The sequence below is a fragment of the Chionomys nivalis genome, chromosome 8 (assembly GCF_950005125.1).
Source record: "Chionomys nivalis chromosome 8, mChiNiv1.1, whole genome shotgun sequence".
NCBI lineage: Eukaryota > Metazoa > Chordata > Mammalia > Rodentia > Cricetidae > Chionomys > Chionomys nivalis.
In genome coordinates, this window is record NC_080093.1 from 63,354,268 (window position 1) to 63,373,245 (window position 18,978).

At 42.8% G+C, this 18,978-nt stretch overlaps 1 protein-coding gene across 1 annotated transcript; it reads left to right on the forward strand.

Annotated features, from left to right (window-relative positions):
* Nucleotides 1-463: 463 nt before the first annotated feature.
* On the forward strand, nucleotides 464-16,945 carry Tex36 (testis expressed 36). The gene is made up of 4 exons (XM_057778722.1): nucleotides 464-514; nucleotides 9,219-9,350; nucleotides 10,061-10,141; nucleotides 16,646-16,945. The coding sequence occupies exons 1-4, from the start codon at nucleotides 464-466 to the stop codon at nucleotides 16,943-16,945; spliced, it is 564 nt and encodes a 187-aa protein (XP_057634705.1).
* Nucleotides 16,946-18,978: the final 2,033 nt, after the last annotated feature.

Sequence of the window (18,978 nt, forward strand, 5' to 3'; positions counted from 1 at the left end):
GCTGATGTGAACAAGGTCAACTCCAGCCCAGGTCTCAGTTTTCTGAAAAATAAGAGATTGAAACAGGTGGTTGCTATGAGGACATTAATGAAAATACTGGTTCCAGGAAGGTGCAAAATGCTTGACATGTTCCCAGCATTGTCTTGTCCTCACCTCTCTGGCTGCTTTCTGGGAATTTTCCAGCTGGGCTCGGGCTCAGGTGATTGGAACTCTGGATGTGCTTATGGAACCTGATGCAAGGAACAAGTGGCAAGAACCTTCCCTCAGGGCTTAGAAGGCTCTGCCCATTGTGACATGAGCTCCCCTTCTATGATGGCAGTGGGCATTCTCCTCCACCTCCTTGACTGGGCAGCAACTGAGAAGATCAGGGACAGGGGGTGGAGGGCTTTCCAGATGTGTCACACTTGTGAGGCCATGGAGAGGTGAGGAAGCCAACCTCAGTACATTCAGCTCTTTGGAGAGAATGACCAAAGGGAGGCGGTTCAACCCGCCTTTGGACAAGGTTGGAAGATGGGTAAGGAAGATGGCCTCCCTAGAAGCTTCCTCATGGAATGTGGCTGTCATTGAGGGCACAGAACTGATCAGATTCCCTTCTACCACCTATGGGAGCATGGCCTTTGACAAGTACCTTCCTTTGGCCATGGTTTCTCTACCTGTCAAATGGGAAGCTCAGCATTCTTTTGAGGACTGAATGAATGCACGTGAATCTGGGGGAGGCTGCCCAAATCTGTAATCCTAATACTTTGGGAAGCTGAAGCAGGAGGATTGGGAGCTTCTAAGACATCCTAGGTTGCTTAATAAGACAGAGTTTCAGAAAATAAAACTAAAAAAGACAGAGGAAGGACACGGAGAGAGAAGAGAGGCATGGGGAAACAGAAGGGAGGGAAGGATGTGGGAATGAAGAAAGAAGGAAGAAAGGAGACTGAAGAATGGAAAGGAGGAAAGAAAAGGAGGAGAGAAGGAAGGAGGAAAAGCAAAAAGGAGGAAAGAAAGAGGAAGAAAGGGGAAAGAAAGGAAATGCTTGGCACAGTGTGGGCTCTTGAGAGTGCTCGTAGGGCAGCAAACACCTGCGCGGGTGTTCCTGTTTCTGGACACCTGTCTTCTAGTACTACAACCCTCACTACATTGTGAGCTGTCTCTTCCTCCTAGAGCATAAACTCCATGGGGCCTTTGTCACTTTTCCTCAATGGCGTTCCATCAGTACCTAGAGTAGGATCTGGTGCAGAAAGCACACTCAGTATTTGTTGAATGAAGAATTCTTAAACTCCCAAGTCCTGTCCGATTTCCATCACCAGATGATGAAATGGACAGAGCCTAGGAGTGTGTCCTTGATCACACTTGGAATGTCCGGACTTGAGCTATCCTGGCAAGACCCCTGACTATTGACATCGCAGACAGCCCAGTTTAGGCGTGCTGTTGTTCTAGGGTCTTCTAGAAACATTTGTCTCCAGTGTGAGGTCTTTTCTTTGTGGCCCAAGGACTTTTCACCTGCTCTTTAATATGTATCTTCCATGCATTCTCAGTTTCCCAGGTCCAACTTCCTCAGCTTGTTCAGAAAAGGGGAATTCCCGTGTCCTCTTCCACTTTCTCAGAGTCTGAGAAAAGATGGGTGTTCAAAGCACTTAGTCAATAACATAGGGGAGATTTGTGAAGTTCTTTTTTTTTTCGTGTGTATGTGAGTAGTGTATGAGTGTGTTCACATGTGTGGGCATGTGTCTATGCACACGTGTTTGTGGGGGGCCCAAGGCTGATGTCAAGCATCCCCCCAAACAGCTCTCCCCCTTGTACACTGAGGCAGAGTCTTTCACTTGAATCTGTAGCTGGTGTATTGGGTTAGTCTGAACAGTCATCTTGCTCTGGAGATTCCGTGTCTGCCTCTTGAGTGCCAGGTGACAGGTGAGCTCCCGCTCCCGTCTGGCTTTCATGTGGGTGTTAGGGATCTGGTCCTCAAGCCTGCACAGCCAGAGCCAAGCTCTTTAATCAGTCATCCCTAGCTCCCAAATGAAGTTTTTGTTTGTTTAAAAGAAAAAGATAAAGGGGAAAGATGTTGGCAAATTTGGGTCTTTAGAATTTACAACACCGATCACACACTCTTCAGCACCACCTTAGACTAAAGCAAACAAGTTGTGTCTAATCTTGGCTTTTTAAAATGTAAAATGAAATATACCAAAATTAGAGCACTGCCGTGAGACTAATTCATTCAGAAGGGCAGAGGTAGGCAGAATAGCCAATCAACACTTCCTAACTGTAGTGTATCTGTATCTCATATTCATGTATTCACACACACACACGCATGCACACACACATTGTAAAATTTCCTTTATTCCATTAAGATCAAAAGTAATATGTGGAGTACATAAAATAAAACAGAAAAGTCTAACTAAAATAAAATTTAATACCAGTATAAATATGTTAGACTAAGAAGCTGAGATTGAGAAAAAAAAAACTTAATCTGGGTTCCCTGGGAGCCAAAGTCAAACAGGAAATAGTATCAGCCACATTTTAATTTTGTTCTAGTTTAGTTATTTAATTTTTGAGACAGGGTTTTACTATGTAGCCCTGACTGGCCTGGAACTCACTATGTAGTCCAGGCTGCTTCAAACTCACAGAGACTTGCCCACCTCTGCCTGTGTCAGCCCCATCGTCATAATGGCCCATGGTGAGAAAAATGTTTCTCAGATTAAATGGCTACTTTTTCTGTCATCTAAATATCAGTTAAGATTGCATTTGACTGACTACGAGAATGGAGATGTAGCTCCTCTATATATAATATATAGCCTGTGTCATATATTAGCACGTGCAAGGCCCTAGGTTTGGGCTCTGGTCACCAGCATGGTGGGGGTGAGACCGAGAGTATCTTAATCAGACACAGATTTGTGTTCCTTGTTAAATAACAGCAAAGTTGGGTACATGTCGTTGTGGCATGAGTGAGCATCTTTTGGGTATATACCCAAAAGTGGTATTGCTGGGTCCTGAGGTAGACTGTGTCCTAATTTTATGAGAAATTACCATACTGAAATCCAAAGCAGCTGTACCAGTTTGCACTCCCACCAGCAATACAGGAGTGTTCTCCTTACCCCACATCCTCTCCAGCACAAGCTGTCATCAGTGTTTTTGATCTTGGCCATTTTTACAGGTATAAGATAGAATCTCAGAATTGTTTTGATTTGCATTTCTCTGATGGCTAAGGATGCTGTGCATTTCCTTAAGCGTCTTTCAACATTTTAGGTTCATCTGTTGAGAGTTCTCTGTTTAGGCCTGTACCCCATTTTTAAAATTTGATTATTTGGGTTTTTTTTGATGTCAAATTTTTGAGTTCTTTGTATATTTTAGATAAATCAGTTCTTTGTCTGATGTGGGGTTGGTGAAGACTTTTTTTCCCATTCTGTAGGATGCCGTTTTGTCTTGTTGACCATGTCCTTTGCTTTACAGAAGCTTTTCAGTTTCAGGAGCTTCCATTTATTAATTGTTTCTCTCAGTGTCTGTGCTACTGGGGTTATATTTAGGAAGTGGTCTCCTGTGCCAATGCATTCAAGTGTATGTTCCACTTTTTCTTTTATGAGGTTCATTGTGATTGGTTTTGTGTTGAGGTTTTTGATCCATTTAGGCTTATGTTTTGTGCATGGTGATATGGATTTATTTTACATGTTGATATCCAGTTATACCAGCATCATTTGTTGAATATTCTTTCAATATATTCAAACATATGTTGAATATGTTTTTCTATTTTATATTTTTAGCCTCTTTGTCAAAAATCAGGTGTTCATAGGTATGTGGATTAATACCAGGGTCTTTGATTTGATTCCATTGGTCCTCTTGTCTGTTTTTATGTCAATACCAGGCTATTTTCATTATTGTAGCTATATAGTAGAGTTTGAAGTCAGGAGTTGTGATACCTCCAAAAGTTCCTTTATTGTACATGATTGTTTTGGCTATGTTCATAGCAGCATTATTTGTAATAGTCAGAACCTTGAAACAACCTAGATGCCCCTCAACCGAAGAATGGATAAAGAAAATGTGGTACATTTACACGTTGGAGTACTACACAGTGGTAAAAAAAAATAATGACATCTTGAAATTTGTAGGCAAATAGATGGATCTAGAAAAATCATATTGAGTGAGGTAACCCAGAAAAACAAATATAATAAGTACACACTCATAAGTTGCTTTTAGGCACAAAGCAAAAACAAAACAACCAGCCTACTGTCTAAAACCCCAGAAAACCTAGACAACAAAGAGGACCCTAACGTAAAAGAGACATACATGGTTCTATATAGGAAGGAGAAAAAGACAAGATCTCCTGGGTAAATTGGGAGTGTGGGGGTCACGGAGGTTAGAGGGGAAGAGGGAAGGAAGGGAGGGGAGTGGAGAAAAATGTATAACTCAATAAAAACAATAAAAAATAAATCTCTTATTTAAAAAATAGCAGCAAAGTGCAGAAGCAGGCAGATGAGAGGTGGGAACTCTGCTCCAGGGAGTTTTCAGAGCCCTGGGCTCTTTCCAGCCTTCTGTTGAGCCATTTTCATCGCCGAGCAAGTCCTCTCCATGTAGTAGGGAGTCTACATTCCAGGCAGGAAAACAAGATCAAGGGACCACAAGAAATACGGTATCTGTTTCTCAGGAAAACAACCTTGCAGGCTCGTGGGTTCACATAGCCAATACAGCTTCAAGGGTGTATGGGAAGTTTGTTTGTTTAAATCAAGTACATTGACATTCCAAGTGAAGTCAGGTTCTGTTATGAGATAAAGTGAGAATCCGCACATGGTAGGTCAACATTTCATGCCATCCCCAGCCACAAGTCCAGCAGGGCAGTCTGGTAAGTAGAAGTTCGAAGGAGAGGCGCTGTCTGTCCACATCTTCAGCTTAACTGGAGCCTTTGGCAAAAGTCCTCCCTGCTGTCAGCACCTAAGAGCGTGAAAAGAATAGTGCTGATCGTGAAGTTTCCAGAAGGAACTTTAGATGAGTGGGGAAAATTAAAGAAACCGTTGGCTGTGAGTCAGCTGCAGCCCATCTGCGAGGACAGTAATTGTCCCATTAGAGGTGACAGTCATTTTGCAGTTGACCTTGCTGCTTGTACTCTGGCTGTTGCTGGGCAGGAAAGACTTTCTTTCCCTCCTCCTTACTTTCATTTTCCTATTTAATATTTCAGTCATTGACTGACGGAAGGCCGAGAAAATTTCACCACCAACTAGTTAAAAAAGCTGTATTTCACAGTTACACTATCTAACAGAAGGGTTTATTCCATAGCTATCGTGTTATAGCCATTAAATACATATTTTAAAAGAGTGAAATTAAAATGCCAGAGCCATATTTTAACAGTGATTTAGTCCATAGACTTGCAGAATATAAATGAACTCAAGCCAGTTGTCAGCTGATGTGAACCATCATCCCTGCTGTCAAAGCAGCCTCCCCACCAGCCTGGGGCTCAGGGCTTTTTGCAACTTAGTGGGATGGAGGGAAAACAGAGAGGCTCCACTTGGAGCCTGCTTGCACTATTTATATTGATCTTTAAACGTGATTGTTGGGGGGGGGTTGTTACTGGGGATGAGATGGGGGATGGGAACATGAGGGAATGGATAGTCTAGTGGGGGGTGGAGAGGGAGAGTAACAAAAGAGATATCTTGATAGAGGGGGCCATTATGGGGTTAGGGAGAAACTTGATGCTAGGGAGACTCCCAGGAATCTACCAGGATGACCCCAGCTAAGACTCCTAGTGATAGTGGAGAGGGTGCCTGAACTGGCCTTTCCCTGTAATCAGATTGGTGACTGCCCTAATTGTCACCATAGAATCTTCATCCAGTAACTGATGGAAGCAGATGCAGAGATCCACTACTAAGCACTGGACTGAGCTCAGTTGAAGAAAGGGAGGAGGGTGAGGGTATGTGTACCAAAATCATGATGGAGAAATCCATAGAAGTTGACCCAACTTCATGAGAACTCACAGACTCTAGATCGACCGCTAGGGAGCCTGTATGGGACTGACCTAGGCCCTCTGCCTGTGGGTAACATTTGTGTAGCTTGGTCTGTTTGTGGTGCCCCTAGCAGTGAGACCAGGATCTTCCCTGACACATGAGCTGACTTTTTGGAACCTATTCCCTATGGTGGGATACCTCGCTCAGTCTTGATGCAGGGTGGAGGAGCTTGGTCCTGCCTCAATTTGATATGCCATGTTTTGTTAACTCCCATGGGAAGCCTTACCCTTTCTGAGGAGTGGATGGGGTGGTGTAGAAAGGAAGGGGGAAGGGAATTAGAGGAGAGGAGTGAGGGGAAACTGCGGTTGGTATGTAAACTAAATTTTAAAACTTTAATAAAAAAAAGTGACAATCTAGAGATTGTAAAGGCACCACACAAGCTGACGACCTGGGTTCAATCCCTGGAATCCTGGCAAGGTAGAAGAGAACCAACTTCACAAGAGCTGTTCTCTGATCTCTACATATGTGCACTTTACATGCCTACACCATGCACACACATGCATGCAGTAAGAATAAGTAAACAATTAACATTGTTTAGGGCCTTGGAGATCGCTCAGTCAGCATGGTGTTTGCCTTGTAAGCATGAGGGTCCAAGTTTATTTCCCTGGCCCCATAGAAACAAATGGTTACAGTAGCACCTATGTGTAGCCAAGCGCTGGGGAGGTAGAGATAGGCAGATTTCTGAGGCTTACTGGGCAGCTAGCCTCTCCTTACTCGGCAGGTGAGAGATTCTAACTCAAAAAACAAGGTGAACAGTTCCTGAGGAACAGCTGAGGTCAACCTCTAGCCACAACATGAACATGCACACACATGAACAATAATTGTTTGAAACTGCTTTTGAAGTTTAATACAGACCTAGTTAGAAATATATGTAAGCTGTTGAGAACTTTCTAATGTGTGTGATTAATGAGAAAAGCAAGGTGCACACCATGGACAGCGTGGCCTCTTTCTGTAAAGCAGTATTGGTCCCCTTCACATGTGACATACGAGGGCTCAGTCAATGTTGTTATCTGGGGTGGTGCAGGCAACAAGCGGAGAAGGGGAGGGCAACAAAAAGTTTGTGATAAATAAAAAGGCATTGAAAAGCCGGATGGTGGTGGCACACACCTATAATCCCAGTACTTGGGAGATAGAGGCAGGTGGATCTCTGTGAGTTCAAGGCCAGCCTGGTCTACAGAGCAAGTACCAGGATAGCCAGGACTACACAGAGAAACCTTGTCTTCCGTCTTGAAAGACCAAAAAAAAAAAAAAAAGCATTTATTGTTTAGGAGTGACATCAGTCATACCACATGGCCACATGTGATTTCTAGAGTTATGAAACATTCTAATTTTTGCATATCCATATGATACAATGCATGCAGTTTACTCATATGTAGAACCGTACAAAGCGCTAAGGGGAAAACGGTGGAGGTGAGGATTTGGGGAGGATGTTTTCTCCTCTACTTGTTTTGTGGTTATGAGAACTGAACCCACACTAGGCAAAGTACTCTACCACTGAGGTATATCCCTGTCTTTCTTTTTACTTTTTGATTTAATGCAGGACTCTCACCAAGTTACCCAGGGTGGCCTTGAACTTGCAATCTTCCTGTCTTAACCTCTTATGTAGTGGTTACAGTCTTGCAGTACCAGACCTGGTTGTTTCTCTATGCTTTTCCTCTACAGAGTTTTTTTTTGTTGTTTGTTTGTTTGTTTGTTTGTTTTGTCAAGCATATGTACTACAAGTCTCTCCAGGAATTCATTGGCACCCCATAGGCAGTTTCTTATGTCATGGGGGTGGGGGCAGGGTCTGCATACATACAGCCAGTGGGCTTGCCTGGTGGTTTCGTTGTCACTGGTCTCTCTCTTCTCAGCCCACAGGCAACCACTGGGACATATTTGGTGGTAGTTCTCTTGTTATACTGTGTTCTAAGTTACCTATTATTTTGTATGTACAGGTTATATAGTCACACCGGTGGTGCTGGGTTATACATCTGTGAAGTTCAAACTCCATTGCCAGGAAAGGAGGAGGGTTCCAGGAGCCTGGGAGGTGGAAGAGAATTAGGAAACTGTAGACTGATCTGACATACTTACTTCATATACTAGGTAGGGGGTCCCTGGCAGGCACACAGGCACACATTGATACCCACAGGCAGGTGACACATGAGCCTACAGACAAAAATACATGGGCAGCTTGGAAAAGTCAAAGACTCAAGCCTTTGACATCAAGGCCACCTTTGCGCAGAATCCACACAAAAATGGCACTCTGCCAGGCATGGCTATATGACATATGATGTAACTGTTTACTTTTGGGGTGCCCAGGACATTGAGTATCACTCATCTTATGCAGACTCACAGCCCCCAATATCCACTGTCATCATATTGTAGCTGATTCACTCCAGACAGCCATATCAGCGCCATGTTTATCTAAATACAAAACCGACCCTTACAGCCCTCTTTTCTCAACAACAGCTCTGTCTGTTTCTTCCTTCTGTCCACTCTTCCAAGTCATATGTGTCTTCTAGGTTCTTCACAGCCAGAGTGAATACCCACAATATTGATAGTATTTATAACACAATCTCCCAGCTCACCCACTTAACACACACTTGCACAGATGCCAACCAAAAGCCTCCTGAACATACAGTTGTATTTGAACATGGAGGAATGGAGAAAGAATTTTGGTTAGCCAATGTCTTTATACTTCAAAAGAGAAGAGAGTAATTGGGGAGATGGCTTGGTTAGTAAAACACTTGTCTTGAAAATTACAAATAATGAGAACCCACATATAGAGCTGGGAATAGTGGCACACAGTTGCAATCCCAGTGATAGAGATATGGAAACAGACAGAAGATCTGCATGTTGGCCAGCTAGTCTAGCATGCTTGGCAACCTCTAGGGCTGAGAGTAGACTCAGTCCTGAGAACATGGGCTGGACACGGGGCTTCAAGTGCCAGGGCTCCCAGGCCTGGGAGGACGTCAGACCACGCAGTTGTATCGTCGTCCGGTACCTTCACTTGTGCTACTTTTTGCCACTCTTTGCCAGAACGTGGAAACATCTCCAGGTTCCCTGAGACCTTGAATAGGAAGAGGCCCCGGTGGCTTGAAATGTTTGTCTGGAAGGAATACTTCAAAGTTACATGGGTTTTTTACCATTCCCTCGGCACACCAGAAGTGCCCAAACCATCTTTTATCACTTTGCAGAGGAAGCCCGTATTTGGCACACAGATTCAGCTGTGTCTGGTTCTAATCAAGCCGCGTGTTGTGTTTCCAGTTCCCTCAAATTGGACTGGTACAGAAGACACCAGAATCCACCACGAGTGCTACCCTGAAGGAGATCCACTGTCCGTACTTGTCTCAGCAGGTGGAGAGGAAGCTGCCACCCATATACAAAATCCGAGAGAAGGTAAGATAAACGCGGGCCCCACTTCCAGGATCCCGGGGCTTTTCCGAGGAGGTGACAGTTTGGTCAGCCGATGAACTCATTTGCCCATGCCATACCCAGGTTCCCTGTGATGCTCCCAAGTGCTCCACAGCTGGAGCTGCCTCCTGCTCTAGCCGAATGAGCCGGGATTCTCCACAGGAACATTTAGTCACTGACAGCCATGGTCTGCCTCCCTGGTCAGTTCATGAGCAACTGCCCCACCTCAGTAGTGTGAAGGAGAAAGCAGAGGGGTTTTAATAGCGACATCAGTGGCACCGCTGTGAGCCTCAACTCAAGCTCCAAGCTTCTGGGAACCCAGCCTCAGGGGCTTCTAGGATCTGGTTAGGTTTCCAGGATTTGGTTTCTGCCATCCTTATCAGTCAGATAAGAGGTTGGCTCCTGTGCCATCAAAACTCCTTGCCAGCATTGGGTTCTGTGCATCCGTGCACTTTTGCATCTCTATCTCCAAAGACGTTTTGAAAGAGAATTTTTCCCGTGTCAAGGATTGGTAATAGGGTTGAGTTTGGAAGCCCCGCGCCTGTGCCCACATCCCTCCTCCGGTGCTGTTCGCTCCATGCTGGTGATGGATCCTTGGTCCCACCCCTTGCCCTTCCCCATCACTGTGCCCCAGTCTGAGGGCATCCCGCAGTTCTGACATGTACCTTTCCATCTCTCTCCTCGTTCTTCTCCAGCAAGCAGCAAACAAAAGTTTCCCCTTCTCTGTGCATGACAATCGCTACAGTTTTGAGAACTCTGGATACTATTTTGACTATGTGAGTACTTCTCTGCAAACTGGTAGGGCCTCCGTGATAGCTCAGTGGGAGCGCTCTTGCCTAGCATGCGGGAGGCCCAGGGGCCCATCCCTAGCGCAGCCAGCAGGCAACTGGTAGAATGGGGAGCAATGATGGGTCTCTTAATTTCTAAGGTGCACGGGTTACGGAAAGACGTGTGTTCCTTAAAACTGGAACTACGTAAGAACAGCTAGGGGTCTTCAAGAAGACTCACAAAAGGTCGTAAAACAAAAGCCCCTCTCTTGAAGCTCAGAGTTGGGTGGAATTTTTCAAGCCTGCACAAGCCTTCTGCCTCCATGCACGCACAGGCCAAGCTTACAAGGTGTCTGCTTTTGGAATTATCTCTTTTGCGATTCCTTGAGTTATCCCAGGGGTGCCGAGTCCCCAGCCACTGGAGAGCTTAAGGTCCGACAGCACTTGGTAGTCAGAGCTTTGGGTGTAGAGATATAATACCAGCTTCAGGCGTCATTTTCAAATTCCTAGTAGTGACAGGAACATTTAAAAACTAGGGGAAATTGATAAAACAGACGTTCTACTTAAAAAGTTTCAACTTTATGTTACTATGAAAGTAACAGATTCGCTAAAACTTCAAACTTAGAATTTCCCTTTTCTTGGGTCGTTGCCAGGCATCAAGTATTTTGTATCTTTGTTCCTTTCGAGGGGACATTAGGTCATAGACATTAGGTCGCAGCTCCCCACTAGCCACCCAAGACCCCACTAGATAAATTTAGTGCTCTGCAGTGTAATGCATTGCCAAGCTAGGTCACACGGTCAGCTGCATCTTGTTTCTTTATAAAAAAAAATAATTACATTTTTTATTGTTTGAGAATTCCATACATGTATATAATGTGTTTTGATCTAACCTACCCCAAGCCCTCCCCTCCAGCTCCTCTCCTTTCCCTGTGCCCACTTTTTTTTTCCTTCAACTTCGTGTGCTCTGTCTTAAACCCAGAAAGGCCACTCCAGATGCACTTTGAACTTAGAATATTTTCAGCTTCCATTGGGTTTATTGGGTCCTAAATCTAAGGGCATTTGCATATTTTATTCAACTCAATATTTCCTCTGAATTATCAATTCAACATCTAGAGGAATTCATATAAAATTAAATATTAAAATTACTATTAAATTTGTTTTAATAAATTCTTAAGCTTTAAAACATTTTTTACATACACTCTGTGTGCGTGCGTGTATGTGTTTGTGTGTGTGTGTGAGCATGAGCACGTGTGTGTGTGTGTTTGTGTGTGAAGGTCAGAAGACAACTTGCAGTTGTTTTTCTCCTTCCGCCATGTAGTCTCAATGGAAAGAACCCTTCCCTGCAAAGGAATCTCGTTGGCCCCAGAAAAAATTATTAACCAGTTATTCTACATTTCTCTTTTCAAACTAAAGTCTTAAAAATCTGATTTACATGTTACTAATCTCAGTTTAAATTTCTCCCATTTAAATGCTCAGTAACTAGCAGGCCAGAGGCTGCTACACAGGAGGACACAGGTTAACATATATCAGGCAGAAGAATGTGTCAGGCAAGCTTCAGGAACACTTCCCAAACTTGAGAATCCACTTGACAAAGGTGCTGTTAGCAGCGCCCTTTGTTCATCAAGCCTTTACTACACACCAGTTTTCCCACTATCTTGTAGTACTCCTATGGGCTAATCGCTCATATCCTTGATACCGCAACGGGCAAACTGAGAGCCATTGAGATGAAACATCATGCCCTGAGCAACCTTTCCCTCCATACAACCGTGTTCCAAGTAAACAGAGGAGCTTAACCTGAAACCCACTTTTCTTTGACAGAGTACTGAATACAGAGTCAGAATTTCCACCCTGTCCTCTCCAAGTGGCGTCTTAATGTTTTCTTCATAATAAAAGTTTATTTTTATTTTACTGTTCGTGTATGAGTGTTTTTCCTGCATGAATGTCTGGGCACCATATCACCATGTGCCTACCTGGTGCCCATGGAGGTCAGAAGAAGGAGTCAGATCCCCTGGAACTGGAGTTATAGATGGTTGTGAGCCACCTTGTGGATTCTGGGAATTTAACCTATGTCCTCTGCAAGAACATCAAGTACTCTTAACTACTAAGCCGTCTCTCCAACCCCACTTAATATACCTTCCAAATTGTCACAATAGCATATGCTCATCAAAAAAGTCAAGTAAGTGATGGTGAGATGACTCAGTGGGTGCTTGTTGCCAACCTGGAGACCTGAATTTGATCCATGGGACCCACATGATGGAAAAGAACCAAGTTTCACAAGTTGTCTCCTGCCCTACACACACACACACACACACACACACGTAAATATTTTTTAAAAGTCAACCCAGATTTATGTAAAATTACAAATAAAATTTTCATTCTTTTTTTAAAAAAAATATTTATTTATTTATTATGTATACAATATTCTTTCTGCTTGTATGCCTGAAGGCCAGAAGAGGGCACCAGACCTCATTACAGATGGTTGTGAGCCACCATGTGGTTGCTGGGAATTGAACTCAGGACCTTTGGAAGAGCAGGCAATGCTCTTAACCTCTGAGCCATCACTCCAGCTCCCTAAAATTTTCATTCTTGTTTCCCTTTTCAACCCCTTACCCTGATCAGGGTCTAGTGGGCAGATCCACCGTAGTGTGTATCTTGTCAATGGCACAAGCAGGCTTCGTCCCATGCATCTTAGGAGGGTGATGAGAGCCTCCAGGAAGGTTTCAGAGGTTTCCCAGCTTTCTCTGTGTTCCAGAAGTGTTTCCATCACCTTAACATTTGGAGCTTCAGTTTATGGTGATTTGGTAGAACAGGACCTAGGACAGCGCCAGCAGTTCAGTAGCGTGGTTTGCCTACTGCACAGGTAGTCCTGACTAAATAATTTGGTTCACAAAACTGCTTAGATTTGATGCACTTCTTTAGAATGAGGTTTTTGAATTTTTATCTTGACTACAAGTCTGTCTATTTAAGCCTCACGCTTCCTATTGCATAGAGTTTAATGATGTGTTTGCCTAGAATTTATCTCGTCCGTTTCAAATTTAATGGTATAATGTCAATCAAAGTACCAGTACTTTTCTAATCTTTAAAATGTTCTCCAGTTGACAGTTGAATTCAAACACTTGTCATTTTTGTTAATGAGATTATTAAAACTATGAATATTCTCTAGTTCTGGCTATACCAAGAAGATATTATTATTCAGACATAACTGATAATTCTAATATTGTTCTAGTATCTGAACAGAGTTAAAGCTCTCTGCAGGGGTTGCTTTTTTCTTGGAGAAATCTGCAGGTGATCATTTTTATATCCAGAAGGTAGTGCCTTGTTAATACACTTCTTAAACATTTACACTTGAAGGTAACTACTAGGAAAATATCAGAAGTCAGAATAAGCAAATAAATGAACAAATAACATTTAGGCAAACACATCATTAAAATCTGTGTTAATCAGACCTAATTTGTCTGATTAGTATTTGCCTCCAAATACTCTTTATTTAATTTTTAAATTCTCCTTTAACAGAGCTGTTTGGAAGATTCCTTGCATTTCTAATGTGGCCAGAATTCATTAGGTTACATATTTGCTGCTGATACCTGATTTTGGTGTTACATTAAGTTTGATGGAGGACACTCTGTGATTTTGACTCCTTAAGTAGTAGAGATTATTTTTGCATGTGATTAATTTTAAAGTGTCTCATTAGTGGCTAAAAATATTATACAGTCCCTCATTCAATTGCAAAATTATTGGCAGAGGACTGTTAATTATGTTATAAAATATTTCTTATTCTTTGTCTTGGCCTGTCAATTTCTGCTTCTAAGAGTTCCTCCTAAATTCAACACTTTTTGGTTTTTCTTTAAATAGTTTAGTATCATGTCTTGTTGCATAAAAATTCATGATTGCTTTATTTTTATCTTGATGGCTTCGCCATTTACCACTATGAGTTTCTGTTGTGGGATTCTGCACACTGTGTGAAGATGTATGGCTGTGATGTGTGTAATAAAAAGCTGGAAAGCCAATAGCTAGGCAGGACGTATAGGCAGAATTCCAGGAGAGAGAGAGGAAGAGGAGGAGGAGGAGGAGGAGGAGGAGGAGGAGGAGGAGGAGGAGGAGATTTGCAGGAGACACAGTGAGGAAACAGGAGGTGCAAGATGGAAGAGAAGTAACACCACATGATAGAACGTAGATTAGTATAAATTGGTGAAGTTAAGTTATAAGGACTAGTTAGGAACAAGCCTAAGCTATAGGTCAAGCTTTTACGATTAATAAGAAGTCTCCATGCCATTATTTGGGAGCTGGCTGGAGGGACAGAAAACGACTTGTTACAAGTATCCATCAGCCTATGGGTCTCTTTTAGCCGTGACTCTTGCCTTGCTGTGCTGTTTTACAAAGTGTAGTTCCTTCGTCTTTAGGAATTAAAACTTTATTTTTACCAATTCTTTGAGCATTTCATACACACATGTGGTGCATTTTGATCATATTTGCCCCATTCTCTCCCCTAACTCCTTCCAGATCCACCTCCAAGCTCCCCATCCCTACCCAACTTCATGTCCTGTATTCTCATGGCTATGAGAGTATCCCCTGGGCCTCACCTACCATAGCCATACCCTTAGAAAAACAGACCTCCTCTCTCTCCCAAGAGCCATCAACTCTTTATCCCTCAGCTAGGGGTGAGGGCTACTGAGTCCCTCCTTACTCCATGCTGGCCTGTTGACTAGCATGATCTTGTCCAGGTCTTATGCGGACAACAGCGACAGCTGAGAATTCATAAGTTCAGTAGTGCTGCCAGGTTCAGGGTATGCTTCATCCCAGTCCTCCCTGACCTCTGACTCTGGCAGCCTCTCTGCTCTCTCTTCTACAACTGTCCTGGAGTCTTGCTGGGAGGGGGAGTGATACAGATATTCCATTGTGTTTTCATGAACTTTGGTCATGTTGCTTTGGGTTTGTTTTCCTTTATAAACAGGGCGCAGCCAATTAAAAAGAAAAGCAATACCCAAAGGCCACTGTTTCTCTGTGTAAGAATTTAAGCCATTCACATTATTAGGACAGTTACGAGTTTTGGTCTTACACCTGTCACTCATTTTCTAGTGCTTATCTCTATCTCTATCTTATCTCTTTTTTTCCTCTCTTCCCAAAATGCTCTGGCAATTGAACTTATTTTCTTCTTCTCACTTCTGCTGACTTTTGACTAATAGCTTCTTTCAAATATAAGTGTTTAAAATGTGCACTAGCAAGGCACTACTCTGTGTATACAAATTGAATACCCAAAGACTTCCCCTAGGATAAAGAGCCCCTTCCAAGGGCCCTTTCTCTGTTTTTTTTCTCCCTGGGACTGGCAGGGTGGTGGCCTTGACTGGCTTCTCTCAGTCTTTGGATGAACCCCATTTCCATCTGTTGCTCAGCCACTGGTCCTGATTGCTCCAATCTGACTAAAACCCTACAACTTCCCTCCAGTCTCCCCTCGCCCCTCTCTTCCTCTTTCCTTCCCCCTCCCTTTTCCTTTCCATGTCTAAGCACTTCCTGCTCGCCCCCTCATGTTCCTTCCTCTGAAATTTCCAATATATTTCATAGCCACATGTGCAGCAAGTGTTTCGACTTATATTGCCGCCTGCTTTCCTTGCAGTTCCTTCCTATATTGTTTTTTCTTTTTTCTTTTTCATTTTGCTAGAATATCCTCAGATAACTTCTCCAAAAGATGCCATGTGCCCAGCACTTCTCTTTGTCCCCCCAGAGCCTCTCTCAGCATTTTTCCCCTGCCCCGACTCACAAGCTGGTCTGCATAGACTGCTCAGCAGGGGCCATTGCACTGCCCCTGGGTGTTTCCCCACACTCTACCTACTGTCTGTAAATGCAGTCATCCTGAGTATTGGTGGGGATTGGTTCTGGGATCCCCTGCTGATACCCCAATCAGCGGATGCTTGTCTCTTCTAGACAATGGCATAACACTCACATATTACCCATGTAACCCCTGTATAGCCTTTAGACTACTTACGATGCATTGTAAATGCTATGCAAATAGTTTTAATATTGTTTAAGGAATTATGATAAAGAAAAGGCCTATCCACGTTCAGTTCAGATGTGATTAAAGTATTTTTGGTATACACACACACACACACACACACACACACTTTCCATCCCCAGTTAGTTGGACTTGAGGTTGGTTTAAGTAGGGAGGCAGATGCCAGCTGTGGCACAGACATATACTCTGATTCAAGCACCCTATCAGGCTCCGTTGCCTCCTGACTGATGGGCCCTTGTGAACGGCCTTTTTTTATTGGATGCAGACTGTAAAACCCCTGGTTTTACCTTCCTTGTCCAGTCCCCTTTGTGGCAAAGGAACACTGAGAACAGAGATAAGGCACTGCCAGGATGTTGTTGACTTTTGATGCTCAACAAGTTGGCTTTTTATAACAATCGTCATATGTATGCCTTTAATTATATACATGCTGTTAGCTGATTTCATTGAAATCCTCAGAACTATGTGGTCTTGTGCATTTCTCCCCTAATCTTGTCCCTCCTTCCTAGGGCTTGGGACGGAAGAAGACCTCACCAGAGAAAAGGCAACACATTTCTAGGAATTTCAATCTCTGGGCTTGTGACTTCATCCCATCACATTTTGATGGCCTTTCAAATAACAGAACATCATATGTACATAAGGAAGCCATGGTCATCTCAACATTCCGACGCTTCCCTAGATGTTACGATGAAAAATGGAGTGCCTTCAAGTTTGTTCCCAGCAAAGGCTACACAGAGTTTTTGGAAAACCAGCCAAATGAGGAGTTTTCTGTTGACACAGAGGCTGTCTCTCCACAGGAGCCCGATTAGAAGATTAGAAGATTCTTGATGAAGTTTGTGATGTCATCTCATCAGGCATTCAAAAAGTATATGTCTCTGATCCAACACTTTTGTGATTTTCATAAAGTTGAATATATTCAAATTCTTACCAAGCTGTGCAAAGCTGTACACACATGTAAATAAACTGCTAAGATTGTCACATTTACCTTTGGGGGAGTTAAAAATTGTGTACTTCATATATGATTAAATTTTCATTCTGAGATTCCAAACAATGCAGAGGAGGCAAAAAACCCCCTCGTTTCTGTTTTAACTCCAACCCTTGTCCTGTCATTAAAAGTCATTCAACTACTTGCTTGAATTCAATGCATGTGCATCCAGACATATGCATATTGATACATAAAAACTTGAGCGGATGCTACGTCTCACCATATGTAACATTTCATAGCTCAGTTTTGCTATCTATCCATGTACTTTGGTTTTCTTTCAACATCATATATAGCTTGATTTCTTAAGAACTAGGTGATGGGCTAGAGAGACGGCTTAGTGGTTAAGAGTGTATATTCTTCTTGCAAAGGAAACTCAGTTGAGTCTCAGCACTTACACTGGACAACTCAGACCACCTGGAACTCTAGCTCCAGGGGAATCTCATGAACTCTGGCCTCAACAGGCACCTATACCCATGTGCACCACCCCCTACACACATAAAAATAATAATGTAAACCTTTAAAAGGTTTTTAGAAAGAACTAGTCATGCTTCATCTCCAAGTGTGGGTGCCCACTATGTTTTTAGAAATGATTTTCTTTTTACTAGGCAATTGGACTGCTAATAACTTTTGGAGTCCTTCAATAGCAACTGTGGTCTCATAGACAGAATACTCTGTGGATACGTTAGATCAGCCTCTTTGGGTGCATGCTTGTGTGTACCTCAGAAGCATATAACAAAAGTTGAACTCATGGGTGTGGAATTGGATGGAATACACAATCCAACATCATGACTAAACTGCTTTAGAAAGACTGGGACCCATTAATCCCCTGCCAATTGTATCTGTGAGTTTGCATTTTTCTCCTTTCCCATCATCTTTTGGGTGTTTATAGGTGAAAAGACAATGATTTTGCTTCTATTTTCCCTTTTCTTCTTTGCACATGTATGTGTGTGTTGTGTGTGTTTAAATGTGTGCGCGCAGGCACGTGTGTATGTGTGTGTGCAGATCAGAAGTTGACCCTTTCACTTCGTTCAATGAGGCAAGATTTCTAAATCAAACCCAGTGCCCCCGTATATGGCCAGTCTCTAGCCTGTTTCCCCTACCTCCACCTTTGGAGACTGGAATTATAGGTGAGCTGCAACACCATCCCCGGGCATCCACACAGGCCTCCTCACACTGGCATGGCAAGAGTCTTAACCAATGAGTGCCTCCCTAACCTTAGTTTCTTAATTTATACCATAATGTTATTGTTTATGATGGAATATTTTTCTTATTAATCAGAATTAATTATTAATCAGACAATCAGAACAAGATTGTCATATAAAAACGATGAAATCTATTGTCAACTTGATAGGAATTTCCTCAAATGTAGATGCTAATTTATGGGAAAATTGTGAACTTTGTACTATGGTGTATCTCCCCCTTTATTCTAATCTTTAAAAAATTCTGGGACAGGCTCCAAAACTACAGAGAAAACTGTCTCAAAAAACAAAAACAAAAAAAATTCTGAAGTCCCCTATCCATGCTGCAGTGTTCTTGAGCAGGTCTTAGGCATACAGTCACAGCCACTGGGAATTAATATGTGCCATCACTCTGTCATGTTCTGAAAATACAGTTTCACAGCAGTCATTCACTACCTTTGGCTCTTACAATCTTTCCACATCTTTTTTAATGGTGATCTCTGAGGCACGCACACGTGTGTGTAAGTGATATAGATATTCCATTTAGAGATCAGTACTCCATAGTATTTTATTATCTGAACATTGACCAGTATTGGGTTTCTGTATTAATCGTCATCTATTGCAAAAAAGAAGTTTCCCCAATGACAGTTGAGAGATACATTAATCTACGCAGATAAGA

Coding starts and splice junctions, on each gene's coding strand:
- Tex36 (XM_057778722.1), top strand. CDS start 464: ATGACCAAAGGGAGGCGGTTCAACCCGCCTTTGGACAAGGTTGGAAGA. Junction 515..9,218: donor TGGACAAGGTTGGAAGATGG/GTAAGGAAGATG, acceptor TTGTGTTTCCAG/TTCCCTCAAATTGGACTGGT. Junction 9,351..10,060: donor TATACAAAATCCGAGAGAAG/GTAAGATAAACG, acceptor GTTCTTCTCCAG/CAAGCAGCAAACAAAAGTTT.